The sequence below is a fragment of the Erpetoichthys calabaricus genome, chromosome 10 (genome assembly GCF_900747795.2).
Source record: "Erpetoichthys calabaricus chromosome 10, fErpCal1.3, whole genome shotgun sequence".
In the NCBI taxonomy this organism is placed as follows: Eukaryota; Metazoa; Chordata; class Cladistia; order Polypteriformes; family Polypteridae; genus Erpetoichthys; species Erpetoichthys calabaricus.
In genome coordinates, this window is record NC_041403.2 from 963,627 (window position 1) to 986,171 (window position 22,545).

The following is a 22,545-nucleotide window of genomic DNA, read 5'->3' on the forward strand; positions in this document are numbered from 1 at the left end:
TTGTGTAAGATAACAGTGTCGACTGTTGCATTTCATAATGATATTAAATCATGCGTTTTAGGGGTATAAAACTTTGCCCCACCTGACAGACTGGGTTCAGAAGATAATGTAAAGATGTAATATTGATGGCCTGCTTTTCTGAAACTCTGCTCACTGTGACGATGAAAAATAAAGCTGCTATAAGACCACACCTGCTGTCTTGTCTAAGTCTTCGTCCACAAGTGCACACAGGATACTGAGGACTAAAAGCGGTTTGCGGCCGTGGAAAGGCGTCAGCCATTAGGCAGACTGAGGTCAGCTGACCGGGACGACTTCTGCTTGAGAGGCGCGCCAGTCACAAACACCACAAATAAGACAAAGCGGACTTCTGCTTTAAGGGTCTCTGTCTGTCTGTCTGTCTGACACGTATACGCAAGAAAGAATTGGATGTCTGATTTACATAATAAAGAGCGAACGCTCCGACAAATAATTTTTTGCTCGGTTGATAGTGGGGTGGGGGGGGGGGGGGGGGATTAGAAAATATTAAAAAGAAGAAAGAAAGAAGAACCAAGTGAAGGTGCGATTACAGACAGGAACGAGACCGGTGACCGGTGAGCACGAGCGGTTTTTATTAAAGGGTTTTATTTGAATTTGATTCCTCCGTCTGCCTCTCGGGGTTAAACTGATTTTAAACCCATTTTCGGTGAAGCGAATTTCTTCAAAATTTGCATACGTCCTCAGCGTCGATGACAATACAATGATCTGTCCAAACCGATACAATTACGTAACACATTTTGCCGTAATCATTGGTTATGCACACACAACACTGACAGAGAGAGAATCGAGTGCGATATCGGAGCGCACGAGTGAGGGTCGCGTCATCTGTTCACCCCGACAGTGAGAGGAGTCGGTAAATCTGCGCGCCCACGTGACTCGGTTACTCCACGATGATCACCGCGAGGCTGGATTACCGGCAGTTTGCCGTTCTGTCGTCGAGATTTTTTTTTTTCGCAGCGACCGATCGCTAATCCCATAAGAGCCTGAGCAGAAAAGAAAATCATTCTTTTAAATATTTAAAGAATTCTGCAAAGTAGATACAGAGCATCCAGAAAGTATTCCCAGCGCTTCATCACTTTTTCCACATTTTGTTCTGTTACAGCCTTATTCCAAAATGGATTAAATTCATTTTTTTTCATCAGAATTCTACACACAACACCCCATAATGACAACGTGAAAAAAGTTTACTTGAGATTTTTGCAAATTTATTAAAAATAAAAAAACTGAGAAATCCCATGTCCATAAGTATTCACAGCCTTTGCCATGAAGCTCTAAATTGAGCTCAGGTGCCTCCTATTTCCCCTGATCATCCTTGAGATGTTTCTGCAGCTTCATTGGAGTCCACCTGTGGTAAATTCAGTTGACTGGACCTGATTTGGAAAGGCACACACCTGTCTATAGAAGGTCCCACAGCTGACAGTTCATGTCAGAGCACAAACCAAGCATGAAGTCAAAGGAATTGTCTGTAGACCTCCGAGACAGGATTGTCTCGAGGCACAAATCTGGGGAAGGTTACAGAAAAATTTCTGCTGCTTTGACGGTCCCAATAAGCACAGTGGCCTCCATCATCAGTAAGTGGAAGAAGTTCAAAACCACCAGGACTCTTCCTAGAGCTGGCCGGCCATCTAAACTGAGCGATCGGGGGAGAAGGGCCTTAGTCAGGGAGGTGACCAAGAACCCGATGGTCACTCTGTCAGAGCTCCAGAGGTCCTCTGTGGAGAGAGGAGAACCTTCCAGAAGGACAACCATCTCTGCAGCAATCCACTAATCAGGCCTGTATGGTAGAGTGGCCAGACGGAAGCCACTCCTTAGTAAAAGGCACATGGCAGCCCACCTGGAGTTTGCCAAAAGGCACCTGAAGGATTCTCAGACCATGAGAAAGAAAATTCTCTGGTCTGATGAGACAAAGATTGAACTCTTTGGTGTAAATGCCAGGCATCACATTTGGGGAAAACCTGGCACCATCCCTACAGTGAAGCATGGTGGTGGCAGCATCATGCTGTGGGACTGGGAGACTAGTCAGGATAAAGGGAAAGATGACTGCAGCAATGTACAGAGACATCCTGGATGAAAACCTGCTCCAGAGCGCTCTTGACCTCAGACTGGGGCGACGGTTCATCTTTCAGCAGGACACAGCCAAGATATCAAAGGAGTGGCTTCAGGACAACTCTGTGAATGTCCTTGAGTGGCCCAGCCAGAGCCCAGGCTTGAATCCGATTGAACATCTCTGGAGAGATCTTAAAATGGCTGTGCACCGACGCTTCCCATCCAACCTGATGGAGCTTGAGAGGTGCTGCAAAGAGGAATGGGCCAAACTGGCCAAGGATAGGTGTGCCAAGCTTGTGGCATCATATTCAACAAGACTTGAGGCTGGAATTGCTGCCAAAGGGGCATCGACAAAGTATTGAGTAAAGGCTGTGAATACTTCTGGACATGGGATTTCTCAGTTTTTTTATTTTTAATAAATTTGCAAAAACCTCAAGTAAACGTTTTTCACGTTGTCATTATGGGGTGTTGTGTGTAGAATTCTGTAACATAACAAAATGTGGACAAAGTGATGAAGCTGTGAATACTTTCCAGATGCCCTGTAGATTATCCCAGTAACGGCGCACTGCTATAACGATAACGTGTAGTGAATCCACTTGACTTGACATTCCCAGTTTTCCTCCTCTTTCTTTCTCTGTACGTTTCTCATTCGTTTGCTCAGAGGTTGATGCTCTTTCTGCGCTGCTCTTCTTTTCTCCACCCTAACGCCCGCTTCTTCTCTTCTTCCGTCCAGATCTTTTTCGTGTTAAAACTGATTAAGTCTGTGTTTGTGTTGTGATTACTTTGTACGTTTTCCTTAATTTTTCACTTAAGTCTTCAATCTGACTCAAGAATGATTTAAGATATGAAGAGGTAGAGAAAGTGATGGCGATGGTGGTAGGGATGAGAACGGTGCCCGTACGCATGCGCCACAAGGCCACCCTGCTGGCCGCTGCCGAGAGTTGATTCAACAATAAAATAAAATAAAAATAAAAAGAAGAATACCCTTGGAGGCCAGTCATCACCCTGAAAGCGGATAGCAGACGTCACGTAGTATTTGTGTGGTAAATCTCAGGTCAATCGGTCAAACGGTTTGCAAGCTACGGGTGTTTGAAAATCCTGGACAGACAAACAGACAGCCACGGTAGCGTATCACATAAGAAGATAATACTTTTAAAGAAAGTTTCCCGTTCATGAAAAATGATTAAAGAAAAATCTTTTGTAAAGTACTCAAAAACTAAAAAGTCAAAAATAACATACTGTATATTATTATGTTTTTTAAGTCAAACGATTTTATTTACTTTAGTTATAAATGCACTAAAAAGCAGAGGGGTCCTTTCATCGGATTGGCTGTCTCAGCAGTGGATTGGCCAATAGGGGGAGGCAGCTTGATGGCCGAGGTCTCCAGGACTCTGAAGAAATCCAAACCTTATTATGGGATGTCATCCATCTATCCATTATCCAAGCCGCTATATCCTAACGACAGGGTCACGGGGGTCTGCTGGAGCAGGGTGCCAGCCCACCGCAGTATGGGATGTCATCTACTGTTAAATGTAATATTTCTATTGTATGGAGGCTGGCTTGTCTTCTGTTCTGTGTGTTGTGTTGACACCCCCCCCCCCCCTTCTTTTTGACACCCACTACACGCCCAACCTACCCAGACGGGGGTCTCTCTTTGAACTGCCTTTCCGGAGGTTTCTTCCATTTTTTTTTCCCTACAAGGGTTTTCTTTGTCTTCTTAGTGAGTCAAAGCTGGGGGGCTGTGAAGAGACAGGGCCTGTTAAAGCCCACCGTGACATTCCTTGGGTGATTTTAGGCTTTATGAAAATAACTTGTATTGGGTGGTCCAGATCTAATTATGCAATTTTCATTACCCTATAAGTTAAGTTTATTACATCGAGAAGTGTGCGAACTGACGACATGAAGAATCGCCTTCGTGCCGAACTGGAATCGTCCCCACATAAATCAAAGTCATGCATACGATCTGGATCTGCAGAATTCAATCTGGACCACCCTGTGTAATATTGTCTTGTATTGTGTTCCACCTCTCTCTCTCTCTTCACCCGTTCCCATTCAAGCTTCATTCTCTAGTGTGGCATTGCACCATTGATTCTCACTCAGCCCTCCATGCCCAGTGAACCTGTTAGGACGAGAGACTCGATGGCCCGCCATCTCAGTTATGAAAAAGGTCACATCCACCATTACCTGCTCCTATGCTGCCTGGGTTGTCCATCTCTGCTGTCCCGGGTTCCTCCTGGATCACAGTGTCCAAACCCGTTTCACTGGACTGCGTGTTGACGAAGTCGGCCTCTCGGACTCTTTGCCTAATCAACTGTTAGGTCTCAGCAGAAATGGCTGGAGGAGCAGTAGACTCCCTCACGTCACAGCGACTGCCTTTCTTCTCAAGTGCTTCCATCCCACGTCTCCATTGCTAAATCCGCTCGCCTCCATGGGTACTGGCATGTCAGGAGAGGGAAGGCTGGGAGTATGTGGGACTAAATATTTGGTCCAGCCCGGACAGGACAGTTCTGAAAGTTGCAATAGGCCTAGTTGTACGTGTAACCCGCTCTCTTTGCCGCTCTTCTCCCACTTCAATCCCCACGCTGCTGTATTCCCTTCAAATCTCTTGGTTAGACTCGCTCCCCTCATCTCTCTGGGCACATGGGAAAATGGCCGAATAGCTCATGTTGAACCCATCCGTCCGTCCACATCGCCCACAATGTCCTCTCTCACCTGAGGCCGTGGCCGGTGTTACCGTTGTTCGTGCTGACTTAGCTAAGCGGGGCGCTGATATTCCAGCCCAGTACTCCCCTGTGAACTCTCCTATTCTTCCAGTTAGGTAAGCAGATGGCTTGTGGTGGTCCGTTCAGGACCTCTGTGGAGTCAATGCTGCTCTACACCCTAAGACTCCTATAGTCCCGAATCCGTCCACAATTCTCTCTACAGTCCCGTCCACTGCCGTGTGCTTTTCTGTTATTGAGCTCCCCGATGCTTTCCTTTCTATTCCTGATCACCCTGACTGACTGACTGACTGACGCCCAGTTCTGGTTCACATTCTCACTTTTAAAGGGAAGTCATGATGGGACTGCAGGGGAACTTTGCTCTTCTGCCTTGCAATGCATGAATCCACGTAGTCACCTGTGTCCAAATAAAGACTTGTCTGATTAACGACTCCTGTCTTAACAAGAGACCCCCAGTGAGTGAGTAGCATGGCATGAGACCAGCGGTGAGTGAGTAACATGGCACAAGACCCCCAGTGAGTGTGCAGCATAGCATGAGACCTCCAGAGAGTGTGCAGCATGGCACAAGACCACCAGTGAGTGAGTAGCATAGCACGAGACCCCTGTGAGTGCACAGCATGGCACGAGACCCTCAGTGAGTGTGCAGCATGGCACGAGACCCCCAGAGAGTGAGTAGCACGGTACAAGACCACTGTGAGTACACAGCATGGCACGAGACTCCCAATGAGTGCACAGCATGGCACGAGACCCCTGTGAGTGCACAGCATGGCACAAGACCCCCAGTGAGTGCGCAGCATGGCATGAGACCTCCAGAGAGTGTGCACCATGGCACAAGACCGCCAGTGAGTGAGTAGCATAGCACGAGACCCCCAGTGAGTGTGCGCTGTCTGCTCTGGGTGAAGCTCAAGGCCAAGCTGTGGAGTTCAGCAGGACTTGTAATTTGATCTCCTAGCATGCAGTGGTACAGGAAGGTGCTGAGCAGGAAATGCTGTTTGGCTATCTTTTATGCTAATTAGGCTGCCTGTCATAGGATGTCTGCCCACATCATATGTAAATGAGGGTCAGCCCCTTGCCAGTCTAGCCTGAGCCCTGCCGAGGTGACGGTGCTGAGCTCCTTTATTTAATAAGGGGGCCCTTTGAAGAGCTTCAGCTGATCGCTCAGTCGGCATCCTGCCAAAGCTCCCCGCTGGACCTTGTGGTGTCTGTCGTCTCTCCACACTGTGGTGAGTGCCGCCCTGCTATTGTTTCTTTTGTTACAGAAGCGGAGGAGTCTGAGGCCGGGGCCTGCCTTCAAGTTCAAGTTTAGTGTCATGTGCACAGTTAGGGTTAGGGTTATACTTCATGTGATGTGACACATGTTGCAGTGGACGCTCCTGCTACACAAGCGTTGTATTCCCCAATTCTATCTATCTATCTACTGTTTATACCTGCGCGCGTACTTTACGTAAATCTGGAAGAATCCACCAGGTGGCAGTGCGAGATATTATCACGGTGAGAACAGGTTCGGCTTCGCTGTGTTGTGAATTGCCTGGAACAGCCATTAAACTGTGATGACACCTTAGTGCAATACTGTATCTCTGAAAAGGATGTTTAAAGATTAAATCCATCAATCCAGGGATGTGTCCATTACAACAAGCATTGGGTACAAGGCAGAAACAATCCCTGGACGAGGCATCAGCTCATCACAAAGTGAATACAAAGACACACACACACACACACGCACTGGTGTCATTTTAGTGTCACCAAAGCAAAAAGAAAGAAAAATTCTTGTTAAGAAAAGTTCTGTTCAAAGCTTAAATCTTGTTACATCTCAGATCGTTACTATTTACTTAACATTTCTGAAACATTTGTAGACGGTCAGAAAACTGTACGGCTGTCCCATCTCTGAGTTGAAAAGGCCCTGAGTACTGGGACCAGTTCTGAACACAACTGACACCATTATCACACCGTAGCTCAGTTCTATCTGTTACTGACTTAAAAGGGGAAAAGACGATGAAAGAAATTATATTCTATTCAAATGAAGCAAACATTAATGAGAGTTTAACTCAAAACTTTAACTTTCTATGATTGACTCTTACACCAACGTACAAAGGTAAACATAAATAATAAGTAACAGAGGCAGCATAAAGTAGATAGATAGATAGATAGATAGATAGATAGATAGATAGATAGATAGATAGATAGATAGATAGATAGATAGATAGATAGATAGAAAGGCACTATATGATAGACAGATAGTGTGAACGAGAGTTTGAGGCAAACAGCAGGCAGACACTGATCAGTAGCAGAAAGCAATTTCTTTTATTCTTGGTGAGAGGAGGCTGGCAGCCCCTGCCAGTTTGTGTCGCTGACAGCGAGACCAGGGTAGCCCGCTCTTTACAAAGAGTCAATTCCTTTTATAACAGAGTTGTCGACTTCTTCAGAGACAGACTTTAGCACGAGGTATGGTTACACAATAGGGTGGGTCTGATAATATGCCTCAGGTTTACAACATACTTTGTTCAAAATAACTTAAGCAGAAGTGGAAGAGCTTGCTGCTGCTGATTACACAAAACCTCAGATGTTTCCAAAGAGATTAGTAATTTCCTGAGCAGACTAAAGATCAGCAGTTCTGAAGAAATGTTACAATTGTTCACAATGTTTTAAGCAATAACACCTTTTGCAGTTAGATTAATACATTAGTAGAACAAGTAATATACTTATACACATATCTGTCCTTTTGTTAAGAATACTATTCTGTTAGAGGTAAATAAACTATCAGCTTATAGTAGTGTGGAGAAAAGAAATTATTATGAACAAAGATGTAGTTTAAAAGACAGTAGAATTTCTGTCTCTTATTCTGTCCCCTAAATTCTTGGGTGTAACATTCCTTCAATGCCAGTTGCACCCTTGAACGTGCAAATAAGCCAGTAGGCAGAAAACAAGAACAGCGTGTCTCAAAAGATAAAGGGAAGTAGGCCTAACTACAAAGATGACAAATTACTGTATTTTGGGTGAACTTCATATGTGAAGAAGTAATCTTTTAATATGCACGCTTTAAGGAAGAGTCTTATGACTCATTAATAATCAAAAATGTTTGCTTAAATTTTAAGCTAGAAATGATGCTTTATCTAAGCCTTATGTCTGTTACTCAGGGCGTTGGCATGATGTGTATGTGATAGATAGATAGATAGATAGATAGATAGATAGATAGATAGATAGATAGATAGATAGATAGATAGATAGATAGATAGATAGATAGATGAAAGGCACTATATGATAGATAGATAGATAGATAGATAGATAGATAGATAGATAGATAGATAGATAGATAGATAGATAGATAGATAGATAGATGAAAGGCACTATATGATAGATAGATAGATAGATAGATAGATAGATAGATAGATAGATAGATAGATAGATAGATAGATAGATAGATAGATAGATAGATAGATAGATAGATAGATACTTTATTAATCCCAATGGGAAATTCACATTCTCCAGCAGCAGCATACTGATAATAACAATATTAAATTAAAGAGTAATAACAATGCAGGCATACAGACAATAACTTTGTATAATGTTAAATGTTAACGTTTACCCCCCCCCAGGTGGAATTGAAGAGTCTCATAGTGTGGTGGAGGAATGATCTTCTCAGTCTGTCAGTGGAGCAGGACGGTGACAGCAGTCTGTCTCTGAAGCTGCTCCTCTGTCTGGAGATGATCCTGTTCAGTGGATGCAGTGGATTCTCCATGATTGGCAGGAGTCTGCTCAGCGCCCGTCACTCTGCCACAGATGTTAAACTGTCCAGCTCCGTGCCTACAATACAGCCTGCCTTCCTCACCAGTTTGTCCAGGCGTGAGGCGTCTTTCCTCTTTATGCTGCCTCCCCAGCACACCACCGCATAGAAGAGGGCGCTCGCCACAACCGTTTGATAGAACATCTGCAGCATCTTATTGCAGATGTTGAAGGATGCCAGCCTTCTAATGAAGTATAGTCGACTCTGTCCTTTCTTGCACAGATCATCAGTATTGGCAGTCCAGTCTAATTTATCATCCAGCTGCACTCCCAGGTATTTATAGGTCTGCACCATCTGCACACAGTCACCTCTGATAATCACGGGGTCCATGAGTGGCCTGGTCCTCCTAAAATCCACCACCAGCTCCTTGGTTTTGCTGGTGTTCAGGTGTAGGTGGTTTGAGTCGCACCATTTAACAAAGTCATTGATTAGGTTCCTATACTCCTCCTCCAGCCCATTCCTGATACAGCCCACGATAGCAGTGTCGTCAGTGAACTTTTGCACATGGCAGGACTCCGAGTTGTATTGGAAGTCCGATGTATATAGGCTGAACAGGACCGGAGAAAGTACAGTCCCCTGTGGCGCTCCTGTGCTGCTGACCACAATGTCAGACCTGCAGTTCCCAAGACGCACATACTGAGGTCTGTCTGTAAGATAGTCCACAATCCATGCCACCAGCTATGAATCTACTCCCATCTCTGTCAGCTTGTCCCTAAGGAGCAGAGGTTGGATTGTGTTGAAGGCACTAGAGAAGTCTAGAAACATAATTCTTACAGCACCACTGCCTCTGTCCAAGTGGGAGAGGGATCAGTGTGGCATGTAGATGATGGCATCCTCCGCTCCCACCTTCTCCTGATATGCAAACTGCAGAGGGTCGAGGGCGTGTTGAACCTGTGGCCTAAGGTGGTGAAGCAGCAGCCTCTCCATGGTCTTCATCACATGTGACGTCAGAGCGACAGGCCTGAAGTTATTCAGCTCAATAGGTCATGATACCTTTGGGACTGGGGTGATGCAAGATGTTTTCCAAAGCCTCGGGACTCTCCCCTGTTCCAGGCTCAGGTTGATGATGCGCTGTAGAGGACCCCCCAGCTCCGATGCACAGACCTTCAGCAGTCGTGGCGATACTCCATCTGGACCTGCTGGTTTGCTGGCACGAAGTTTCCTCAGCTCTCTGCTCACTTGCGCTGTTGTAATTATGGGTGGGGATGTCTCTCCTATGTTGGTATCAGCAGACGGATGTGTGGAGGGTGCAGTACTCCGAGGTGAGAGTGAGAGTGGGTTAGGGTGGTCAAACCTGTTAAAGAAGTTGCTCATCAGGTTTGGTCTCTTCACGTCTCTCTCGATGGTGGCACCCCGCTTCGAGCTGCAGCCAGTGATGATCTTCATCCCATCCCACACTTCCTTCATGCTGTTATTCTGCAACTTCTGCTCCAGCTTTCTCCTGTACTGCTCCTTAGCCGCCCTGAGCTGGACTTGGAGTTCCTTCTGCACGCGCTTGAGCTCCTGCTGATCACTGCCTTTAAAAGCCCTTTTCTTCTGGTTCAAAAGGCCCTTGATGTCACTTGTAATCCATGGCTTGTTGTTAGCATAGCAGCGTACTGATCTTACTGGAACTACAATGTCCATACAGAAGTTGATGTAGTCAGTAGTGCAGTCAACAACCTCCTCAATGTTCTCACTATGTGACCCCTGCAGGATATCCCAGTCTGTAGTTCCAGTCTCTCAGAACCTGCTCTGCCTCAGGGGACCACTTCCTGAATGAGTGTGTGGTTACAGGTAGGACTCTAACTTTTGGTTTATAGTGAGGCTGAAGCAGAACCAGGTTATGATCTGCTTTCCCCAGCGCAGGCAGCGGGGTGGCGCTGTATGCGTCTTTAACGTTTGCATACAGTAAATCAATAGTCTTATTTCTCCTGGTGTTACAGTCCACATACTGGGAGAATGCAGGTAATGTTTTGTCCAGCGTCACATGGTTAAAGTCTCCAGCGATTAGCACAAGCGCCTCAGGGTGCTGCGTTTGTAACTTAGCAACAGCAGAATGGATGATGTCACTTGCTAGCTCCACGTCCACCCGAGGAGGGATGTACACGATGACAACAATGACATGTCCAAACTCTCTGGGCAAGTAATAGGGACGCAGACTTTCAGCCAACAGTTCGATGTCCCTGCAGCAAGTGGAGATTTTGACTTTAACATGTCCAGAGTTACACCACCGTGTATTAACATAGAGAGCGAGTCCTCCTCCTTTGTGCTTCCCGCAGGTACTTGCGTCTCTGTCCGCTCTAACTGTGCTAAACCCGGGTAGCTCCACATTAGCATCTGGGATGGTGTTATTTAGCCACGTTTGGCAAAAGCACAACAAACTGCATTCTCTGTAGGTCCTTACATTTTTCACCAGCGCAGCCAGTTCGTCGATCTTATTTGAGATTGAGTTCACATTTCCCAGAATCACAGAAGGCACCGAAGGCTTAAAACGCCACTTTCTTGCAAGCCGCTTCATTTTAGCTTAGTGTCGGCTCTGCTTCCACGATACCGCCTGCTTACCTCGTCAGGTAAATAGGGAACCACACCGGCACTGGCATTTGTTCTCAGCGCTCGAAGTTGAGTACTTGAATAGGCGAGTCTCGGCGTGTAAAAATCCATGCCCACGTTGTAAAAGTAAGTGTGTCCAGTGAACAAATCCACATAAAATAAAGTGATAGGAGTGATCAATAAAAAAGAGAAGAATAAAAGTAGAAAAATAAAGTTGTACACTGAGCTGCTGAAAAGGCTGCCACTCTCGACGGCACCTGAGTTGGTATATGACTTATAAAAGTCTGTAAGAAAAGAGGAAGGGGAGATTCAGCTGGCACTGAGTCCTGAGCTGACAGGCGCTGCGGTGTCTCTCTACTCACCAAGAATCATAAAGAATAAAGGTGTGTGTTGATTAAACAAACTGTGTCCATCCTCTGCTGTCTTCTCTCTTTGAACCCGTGTCCACAGTAGCTTAATGCTTTTAGTATAAACACAGACATAATAAGGGATTATAATTCAATACTGATTTTCTTTCTCAATAGTGTGAACGCTGAAGTCGAAAAACGATGGGAGACAAAACCATCAATTTAAATTAAAATTTAAAAGCAATTTCTTTATTCTTGGTGAGTTTAAAGAGACTGCAGAACCCCCAGCTCAGTGCCACTGCCTGGTCAGTTCAAACAGCCTCCTGAAAGAAAAATTCTTTTCTTTTTATTATCTATCATTTAGCCAAAGAGAAAAACACATGACAGTTCATTTTAAGGTCATACATAACTGCTGATTATTACATGCACAAGTGCACAGAACTTCTTATCCAAATAAAGAGCTATTAGGGCGCTCACGTTCCTAAGAAATACGCTCTTATCAGCACACACACACAAGACCAGTTTAAAGTAGTTCCTTATAGTACATTAGTTATAAAGAAATTACATTCTTATAGTTTTAATATCTTAAGTAGATTATATTTGTTTGGTTAGATTAATAAACCCTTATCTATTAATCCATAAGGGACATGTTTCTTATGGTTTTAAGCAAGAATTCAGAAACAATCACATTGATTTATAATGTCACAGGGTGTTCTGTTAGTATCAAGAGGTCAGCATTTTCTCATAAAATAATGCAAGTTACTCTCATAATTCTGTGCACAAGCTTAATTCTTTTCTACCTAAATGAAGAACAAATCATATAGAAGTAATAAATCATATAACTCACTGCATTATGATTAATACAAAATATAGTCCTTGGTATTGTGAGGTAAATACTTATAATCATTACAGTTAATAATGTTTTTTTTTCTTTCTCAATAGATACAGGAGCTGGTCATAAAATTAGAATATCATGACAAAGTTGATTTATTTCAGTAATTCCATTCAAAAAGTGAAACTTGTATATTAGATTCATTCATTCCACACAGACTGATGTATTTCAAATGTTTATTTCTTTTAATGTTGATGATTATAACTGACAACTAATGAAAGTCCCAAATTCAGTATCTCGGAAAATTAGAATATTGTGAAAAGGTTCAATATTGAAGACACCTGGTGCCACACTCTCATCAGCTAATTAACTAAAAAGCCTTTAAATGGTCTCTCAGTCGAGTTCTGTAGGCTACACAATCATGGGGAAGACTGCTGACTTGACAGTTGTCCAAAAGACGACCATTGACACCTCGCACAAGGAGGGCGAGACACAAAAGGTCATTGCTAAAGAGGCTGGCTGGTCGGTCACAGAGCTCTGTGTCCAAGCACATTAATAGAGAGGCGAAGGGAAGGACAAGATGTGGTAGAAAAAAGTGGACAAGCAATAGGGATAACCGCACCCTGGAGAGGATTGGGAAACAAAACCCATTCAAAAATGTGGGGGAGATTCACAAAGAGTGGACTGCAGCTGGAGTCAGTGCTTCAAGAACCACCAGGCACAGACGTATGCAAGACATGGGTTTCAGCTGTCGCATTCCTTGTGTCAAGCCACTCTTGAACAAGAGACAGCGTCAGAAGCGTCTCGCCTGGGCTAAAGACAAAAAGGACTGGACTGCTAAGGAGTGAATTTTGCATTTCCTTTGGAAATCAAGGTCCCAGAGTCTGGAGGAAGAGAGGAGAGGCACAGAATCCACGTTACGTGAGGTCCAGTGTAAAGTTTCCACAGTCAGTGATGGTTTGGGGTGCCATGTCATCTGCTGGTGTTGGTCCATTGTGTTTTCTGAGGTCCAAGGTCAATGCAGCCGCCTACCAAGAAGTTTTAGAGCACTTCATGCATCCTGCTGCTGACGAACTTTATGGAGATGCAGATTTCATTTTCCAACAGGACCTGGCACGTGCACACAGTGTTCTTGATTGGCCAGCAAACTCACCTGACCTTAAGCCCATAGAAAATCTATGGGGTATTGTGAAGAGGAAGATGCAATACGCCAGACCCAACAATTCAGAAAAGCTGAAGGCCACTATCAGAGCAACATGGGCTCTCCTAACACCTGAGCAGTGCCACAGACTGATCGACTCCATGCCACGCCGCATTGCTGCAGTAATCCAGGCCAAAGGAGCCCCAACTAAATATTGAGTGCTGTACATGCTCATACTTTTCATGTTCATACCTTTCAGTTGGCCAACATTTCTAAAAATCCTTTTTTTGCATTGGTCTTAATTGATATTCTAATTTTCTGAGATACTGAATTTGGGACTTTCATTAGTTGTCAGTTATAATCATCAACATTAAAAGAAATAAACATTTGAAATACATCAGTCTGTGTGTAATGAATGAATCTAATATACAAGTTTCACTTTTTGAATGGAATTACTGAAATAAATCAACTTTGTCATGATATTCTAATTTTATGACCAGCACCTGTAGATAGATAGATAGATAGATAGATAGATAGATAGATAGATAGATAGATAGATAGATAGATAGATAGATAGATAGGGTGAAAGGCACTATATGATAGTGTGGAAGAAAGAATTGTTGACCCGTAAAATGGAAGGAGTCAGAGTCTCACACCAGAAGAAATGTTCATAAGCTTTCTTTTATTGTTGCATACCTAGACTGGAGTGTCAGTAGCATGCGCGCTGACAGGAAAGAGTTCAGCTCTTTTATATCAGCTGATTGTGTGCACACTTCACAAGTTCGTATAAAGGCAGATTAATGCATGAGCCTTTTAGGGCTTAAAATAGACGGCGGTTACAGATGAGTACATAGAGTAGCTTATTCGTAAAACAGGAAGAACAGTTTATAAAAATACATTTCTGGTAAAGGCAGCTTTCTGGTGAGGTCAGATTCTTTTGAACTGCTCACACAGGTCAGCATCAGTAATAAATGTTAAAGGTCACATACACAGTTTCTGCAAACTGTCAAGTACACATTTTCTTAAATATAAAAAGGACAGTTATCTGTAAACTGAAAATTTCCATTCCACAATAGATGGATAGATAGATAGATAGATAGATAGATAGATAGATAGATAGATAGATAGATAGATAGATAGATAGATAGATACTTTATTAATCCCAAGGTGTAATTCCCGTACTCCAGCAGCAGCACACTGATAAAGAGCAATATTAAATTAAAGAGTGATAACACTAAGTATTAAACCAGAACAGAAATATAAAGTGTAACGTGCAGGTACTGGTAGGTGTGTGATGGACGAGTCCAATCCAGTTGTGTCAGGTCGACAGAATGAGGTGGCTCACAGTTATAAACTCCAGTCAGTTATTTAGAAGTCTAATGGCCTTAGGGAAGAAAGAGAGAGCTCTTTGGCCTGGACGTCCTGCATTTCATACTCTGTACCTCCTGCCTGAGGGAAGAAGTGTGAACAGTTGGTGTTGGGGATCCCTGAGGATCGAGGCAGTTCTCCTGAGGACTCTGCAGTTGTAGATGCTCTGCAGAGAGGGCAGTGGGGTGATCTGGTGATCTTCTCTGCAGGCGTTTGTGGTCCATAGCAGTGGTGTTGCCGTACCACACGGTGATGCAGCTGGTCAAGATGCTCTCAACAATGCAGCTGTAAAAGTTGCCGAGGATCTTAGTCGACATACCAAACTTCCTCAGCCTCCTCAGAAAGTCCAGCCACTGTGCTGCTCTCTTGACCAGCTGTGTGGTGTGAAGTTTCCAAGTGAGGTCCTCACTGATGTAGATGCCCAGGTATTTATTGCCGCTCACCCTCTCCACTTCAAGCCCTCAGATGAACAGTGGCCGGTGAGGTCTCCTCTCCTTCCTCATGTCCACTATCACACTTGTCTTTTCTCAGTGGCTTAGTGTGTCACAGTCCTGCTGAAATTAGGGTGCAGGGCTCAGGGTGTTGGGGCCCCATAGAAAAGTGTGGAGTGGATCGGGAGGCAGGTGGGGTGGGCCGGTGGGCATCTCGCATGCTTATTCTTTTATTTTTGTATTTTCAGAAGCTCTGTGATGATGGACTCAAGTGCGCCCACCTCAGGAAGGGACTATGATGACAAATCTCCAGCACCTTTCATGTTTAATAGATGTGGCCAGACTAACAAAGTGAATAAAGCCCCTGATGGATGGCACAGTTTGACCGCAGGTGGTACGAGGCAAGTTAAGAATGGGCTGCTGCCCACTGAGGGGGCTTTTGGATTGGAAGCGTGGAGGTTTTTGTTGGACAAGCTGCAAGAGGGAAAAGAGGATGAAGTGTTGAACGCGTTGAAGACGGAGATGAAGCAAAGGCAGAAGCGAGAAAGAAACAGAATACGCGACGCGGTGCAAGAGAAATTAGACGCTATGGATGAGGGGTGTATGCCACTTGAAGATGAGAGGCAGACTAAGGAAGAAAGTGCGGGATTACCTAAGGGGGCTCAGTGCTTAGCTAAAACAGGAGGGCTGCACGTCCCGGACCCCAAAAGACCACTAACTCCAGGAGATGCGAGGCCCGTGTCTGTGGTGGGACTGCAACTGGGGCTCAGTCCACTCCTTCAAGCTGCAGCCACCCCAACCACCAGCCCTGCCGGACTCCAAAGTGTGATTGTGTCACAACAACATCTCCTCCATCAGCCCCCAGCCCAAGGACCAGACGATGAAGACATTTATTCGGCCCTGCCGAGGGATGATGACACCCAGTCCCTTAAAGCCCCTTTAATACAGAAGGCTGATGGTGTAAAGACTGACCATCCCAAGCCGTGGTCTTCCTTTGAAGTCTACACGATTATCCGGAATGTTCCGAAGCCCGCAGACAACCATCACAAATTTGTGCAGGAGATCGAAGCCTTGCGGGTGTCCTATGACTTGACCATTGGAGACGTCGAGCAAGTCATGAGGGGGGTCTTGGGGGAATCCGAATGGCTGGCAGTGAAGAGGTCAGCTACGGCAGAGGGGGACAAGAACGGGAGCGGCTGGCCAAACACCCCAACGCCACCCTTCCAAGAACGGGAGTGGTTGGCACTCCAGGCGGCCTTACTGATTAGATACCCGCGCAAAATCAACTGGAGCGCGGCCACCAACGTTCATCTGAGAGATGGAGAGGGGCTCTACGACTTCTGGGACCGCTGCAAGGAGACCTTCCTGCTGCATTCGGGGCTGCAGTGGGCCCATAACATGGAGTCCCTCATTAACGCCAACTTTGTTAACGGGCTGCCGCCCAGTATTAAGATATTAGCCCAGCAGGACCCCTGCTTCAATGATGACCCACCCAATAAACTGATCAGGCAGGTGCAAATCTGGATGGAGAAGGAGAAGGTGAAAGCGGCCACGGAGACGGCACACAAGGGTGCCTTTAATCAGGGGGCCGCCAACCAGCGTTTGAAGAGACGGAGCCACAGCAGAGGAAGAGACAGAGCCAAGGCTAATGTAAAATGGAGTCAAGTGCAGCAGCAGCTGCCACCGCAGCCTACGTTGTGCCATCAAGCAGAACAGCCACCTCCATATTGCCAAACCCCTTTTAATTGTTACCGGTGTGGCCAGCCGGGTCACATTAGGCAGAATTGCCCTTTCAAAGGTGGAAAAACGGAGCAGCGGCAGAATTCGCAGCAAATCATCCATTGCCAAAATGCCACAACAACTACTGCTGCTCCATCTCTGGAGTCTTCTTCTCTTCCTCTTCCTCTTCCTCCTCCATTTCCTGTAGTGAATGTTGAACTGAACAAGAAGAGTTTCGGATTTGTAGTTGTCCCCACCGCCTGAAGCTCCATTAATGGGTGAACAAGTGGCTCTTATCAGGGTGGGAGGACAACCACATGGCACACCTCATGGGAGTCATTTGAGGCACCTAACCAGCAGAACCTCCATTCTTCCTCTCTGATCTCTCAACCTGCTGGGTAAGGACCTTTACGTTTACTTATATGGCAGCTTACAACAGCTGAGAACCATTCAACTAATTAATTCCAATTGGAGCTGAAGTGACCTGCTCAGGCTCACATGGTGTCAGTAGTGGGATTTGAACCCACAGTCCAAGAGCCTTAACCTGCTATGTAAACTCGGCGGCCACATTTCCTGCACACCTGATGGCCTAAACTTGGAACAACCCTTAACACGCTAAGTGACGAGAAGCTTCCTGGACCTCCGACTTCCACCATACGGACAGCTGACCATCACACCTGAATGAGCTTCCCATCCCATCCCATCCCAAAGCCATGGACCTCAACATGGAGCCGCAGCTCTTACAACCTCCACTTTTCAGGCTCGGTCATGGAAACCCACTTCCTGACACCCCTTGTGTTGATGTTACTTCAGGGAGGGTTTGGAACTCTACTGTGGGCGACGCCACCGAGGACAGGCCCTGCGTACCCACTTCAGCACTCTGAGGGAGCACATGCTCGACTCTGGGAGCTAAAGAGTTAAATGATTAAAACCCAGAGAAAAGTGCGGAACTTCGGAAAAGTGGGAGTTGAAGGCCAAGGACACGGCAGACGCAGCCCTGGAAAACATGCAGGCAACCAGCTTCACGTGTAGAATTCAAGGCTGGCAGCTGAATAGCCAACAGTGGCGCCTGCCCGAGGGACGTCCTGTGTGGGAATCAAGGAGATAAAGAGAAAGGCACCTGAGTTTGAGGGCTACAAGGGGACTAAAACTGCTACTGGGGAGTGTGTGTGAGTGTGTGTGTGTGTGTCAGTGGCAGGTATCGGACATTGATATTGTTTTATGAGGTATTAGGCAGGAGCTGGAGCACGGTGGCACAGTGGTTAGCACTGGCAGTGGGACATGAAGGTTCAAGTTTGCATGTGTCTGTGCAGAGTTGGTATGTTCTCCCTGTGTCCCCGCAGGTCTCCCATAGTGCTCCACAGATGGCTGTGCAGAGGGTGTGTGTCTTCTCCCTGTGAGTGTGTCTGTTTTCCTACGAATGTTTTCTGGCTGTGCCCTCTATTGGATGACCTGGGGTGGCGCCGTCAGAGGCTGTCGGGCGTTCGCTTGTCCTGATCCGCGAAGTGAGTGACAGCGGAGTGTAAGGGTCAAGCAGTCGACTCGTCCTTCTGTAGAGTGTGTGAGTAAGTAGGTGAATTGATGATCAGGTTGCCTTGTTATTCTGTTACATTTTAACGGAGATATGCAAATCTGTTACGTAGAGTCGAGTGTCTAAATGGGGGTCCGCGCCCTTTGTTCATGGAGAATCAGTGATGGGGGGGGGGGGGTTCTCTCCTTTTAAACAAACAGAGTTAAAGACAGATGGCAGTCTTCCTCCTGCCTGGGTCTTGGCGGTGATTAAATTCTTTCTGTGACAGTGCCATGTTTAAAGTCACTGAGCTCTTCGGTATGGGCAGACGTCTGCCAATGGAGATTGTGTGGCTATGAGTTGGCGTCAACGCACCTGTTAACAATGAACTGCCTTATCTGAAGGGGTCTCACATGTGTCTGGCTGTACGGCGACCAAACTGAACCTTTTATGTACGAATGCTGAGATGAACCGAGCAGCAGGGTTTTCTCCTACAGTTCTGGTGCCACAACTCAACCTGCTTTTGCACTCAAGGCCTCTGTGGAGTCTCGCTGGGCGAGTCTTTGCGCCATTGCAGCGCTGCTTCTTTTCTTAGGGGAAACTGGGAAGGCTGAAGCCTCCAACCTTCCCTGTCTGTGGGTCTGACAATCGATTTTTCTCTTTCTTTTCTCATTTTATATCCCCTGGAGTGGGATTTGAAAGACCCTTTGCAAATTTGGAATTGTGGGGTAGCTGGTCTACCGGTGTGTATGCAATGTGCTGACGAATTCCTCGCAGGAGTCCGAAGGTTCGATCGACTCCTGTTATTAGGGAGTTGAGAGAAACCAGGAAAAGTCGGGCCCTGCAGGTTTTGTGACAGATGAAGCTTTGTGGCTCATCTTTACGTTGTGGGGAGTGAATGTGAACACTCCGTTAACCTCCTTGGCGTTAACCCTTGTGAGACTCGGGCTCAGAATTTGACGTAAATCTGGTTAGACCCGAGTCAGACTCAGGGTGCCGTGTAATGATATGCCTTATAATGTTAGGACAGTGTTCTGCTGCCATCTAGTGGATAAAATAACAAAAAAACAGAAGTATTTTGGGAACTCATCAATATTCATGAGTGAGGCGGAGCCTTAAAAGAGCATAATAGTGTGTAAACTGAAATTGAGCCATTGCTCGAACTGAGTGATAGTGATGGTGGTGTGAATCGGTCATCAGACGTTAATACAGATAGTGGAAGTGATGCATGATATGGAGCCGGATGACCGAACCGCCATGATGTGCTGTGGTCACCTGAAGTTTCACTGTGGTCAGACAGTAGCTGTGTGGCTAAACGGCACGATGTCAGAAAGACGTCAGCCTCCTGATCACTGTGTCAGAGGAGATGTGGAAGTCGTGAAGTCCTGCGCTGTGCGGGCCCACAGTAACACAAGGGGTGCGTCAGTCTTGTGGATCAGGCGCTGACTTTCCATGGCAGAATAAACATTAAAAGAAAAGAGCGCAAAGAAACGAGTGTCTATGGTCCTGATTGTGACGTCACTCGACGCCCGGGTGCTAAATCTGCACCACTCTGCAGGCCTCTCCTGCTCTCTTCACATCGATGTCTTGATATTTAGGAGTTTCTTGTTCACGTAATCACAGGTTTTCTTGTTCAACAAGATCAACGTTGGTGATTTGTTTTTTTAAAGTCTGCTCATTTGCGGGACTTTAGATCCTCCAGTCTCTCTGTGGCTGATCTCGTCCTTCTCTTTTGTTTTACGCTCCTTTGCTTTGTGTAGTTCCTCACATGAGCCACAGATGGCGGGCGTCTGCCATCCATAAAAAAGAAAAAGGAGATGAAGTTGATAAAGGTGGGCTGCTTTCTCCCACCTTGGATTTCAGGTTTCGAGGTGTTGAAGGGGAGAAGATTCAACTTCTGTCTCGATTTATAAGGCGGTGGAGGACTGGCCGACCCCACTTTAGTAGATGGGCGGTTCTGTGCCCTGATCGGCCAAGGCTTCGCACGAGAAAGATGGCAAAGGACTGCTGATGTGAAGCGGGCCTGTCTGAAAGAAATCCTCTGGTTGGATTTAAAGGGCCTTTGTTTGAGCCCTCAAAGTGCCCGTCTTTGTTCTGAGGGAAGCCTGCTGTTGGTTCCCCTACACCTGTGTGTGTGTGTGGTCAGCCAGAGAAGGGGCAGGCAAAGGGGTTGGCATGAAATTGTATGGCTTTGCACAGCCCGATGTGTTTAAGTGCCCTCCGCATGTTTGCCCACACCTCAGCTCCTCTCGTCACACGTGGTGGCCTGTGCCCGCTGGATGCCCCCCGTCGCACAAACCTGCAAGTCACTGATTGTGTGTTGTGAACTTGAACCCTGGTTTGGTGGGCACCTAGCGTGTGATGTGGGTGTCCTGGGTCTTCTGAGCTGAGGTGCGATTTTCGTATTTTGCTGAGCTAAACGTCTGTGCTGAGTGACTTCATTACCTAAAATAGCAGAAACAGCAAAGGCTTCAAAAGAAACAAAGTTAAGAAAGAGGTCGTCGTTTAAAGCGGGCTTACTGCTTCTATCATTGTGGTTACGCTAAGCTTCCTGCTGACTGACTGGCCGGACCAGAAGGACAAGCTGTGCCCACACTGAGGGTTCAGGACGTGCAGGGGCGCCACACAGCGGTGCCCTCTTAACACTGGATTGCCAGTCAGCCTGGTGGACCCGGTCAGTTGTGACCATTTAAGGTGTCAATGCTCCGCCATTTCCTGTTAGCAACTAAATGAAACCCCTGATGTTAAAGGCCCTTTGCTAATGGAACTGCGATCTGACCAATGGAGTGCATAAATAAGCCGCAGTGCCAGGACTGACTGGCGCTTCCTCCTGCCTGAGTTTTATTGCCTCCATCACGCAGGGAGAACAGGGCACCCGGTGGGGGTGCCGGTAAACTTCTCCACAGTGTGAGTACGGTTGTGCCTCCTGTACCCACTCCTGATGGCCTCTCGTGTCTGCCCCTGCTTGCTGTTGTGCCACTTGTGCCCACACAAGTGCCGCTTTGTGTGAAATGATTGTTTGCAGTTTACATGAGAAGGGAAGGCTGGCAGGACTTACTCGAGGTTCATATTGGGTGGAAATTCCTCGATGTGTAAATGTGCACAGGACTCAACCAAGAATGGCAAGAGAAGAAACATCGGTACGCACCATGGCAGGGGGTGTTAAGCAAGTGAAGAATAGTCAGCGGGCGATGGGGGCCTCGTTTGAGTGGGAGAGGTGGGTGTTTTCATCTGATAAATTATGTGATAGATCTGAAAAGAATTCACTACGCCGCATATAACGGGGATCATCGGGTCTGAAATGTTAACAGCATTACAGTATAACTTCTTTAACATTCAAATTGTGAAATCAATTGCTGAAAATGAATATGTGTATTGTGTGCACTGAATAAAAAACTTCAAATGAACAGAACTCTGAATTCATGGATCGCAGTTGGTTTTGTGTAACATTTAGCAAAATATAAAATGTCTCCTCTTTGGTTTAAGAAAAATCCAAGAATTATGCACAGCGTCTTTTCTGAGGGTCCTGAGCAGACCCTCTTATGTTTAATAGACATAAAGTGGAAAGGAGACACCGCTAGTGGTGGAATGTGTGTGTGTCATCTAAGAGTGCTCAGGATGTGTGTGTGTGTGTGTGTGTGTGTATTTTATGTCAAGTATGCTTAAGAAGATTGTTCAGATCTCTAATATGGGAGGAAAATATTTGGAAAGAAGACATTAACGATGTTATAGCAGGAAAAATGTGTATCTGGAAGAAGAAGAAAAATAAATCAGCAAAAGTCTAAGCAGATCATCAGCTGTGGTTACAGCAGCCCTTTTAACCATTTCTGTGTATGGGGGTGCGATGGTAGCACAGGGGAGGAGGCCGAGGTTCACACCCTGAGTGCCCGGGGCATGGAGTTGGCATGTCCTCCCTGCACCTCTGGGTGTTTCTACTCACAGTCCAAAGAGCTGCAGGTCAGCTGAACTGGTGTTGCTAAACTGACCTTAGTGAATGTGTGTGTGTGTGTGAGTCCACCTGGGGATGGCCTGGCGTCCCCTCTGGGTCTCTCTTTGAATTGCCCTTCCTAAGATTTCTTACA

The 22,545-nt window shown here is 46.1% G+C and overlaps 1 protein-coding gene across 1 annotated transcript; it reads left to right on the plus strand.

Annotated features, from left to right (window-relative positions):
- The first annotated feature begins 520 nt into the window (after positions 1–520).
- LOC127529375 (uncharacterized) lies at positions 521–21,948 on the plus strand. Its single transcript, XM_051932719.1, has 2 exons — positions 521–590; positions 15,483–21,948. The coding sequence occupies exon 2, from the start codon at positions 15,493–15,495 to the stop codon at positions 17,215–17,217; it is 1,725 nt and encodes a 574-aa protein (XP_051788679.1). The 5' UTR covers positions 521–590; positions 15,483–15,492; the 3' UTR covers positions 17,218–21,948.
- The last annotated feature ends 597 nt before the right edge of the window (positions 21,949–22,545 follow it).

Coding starts and splice junctions, on each gene's coding strand:
- LOC127529375 (XM_051932719.1), top strand. CDS start 15,493: ATGATGGACTCAAGTGCGCCCACCTCAGGAAGGGACTATGATGACAAA.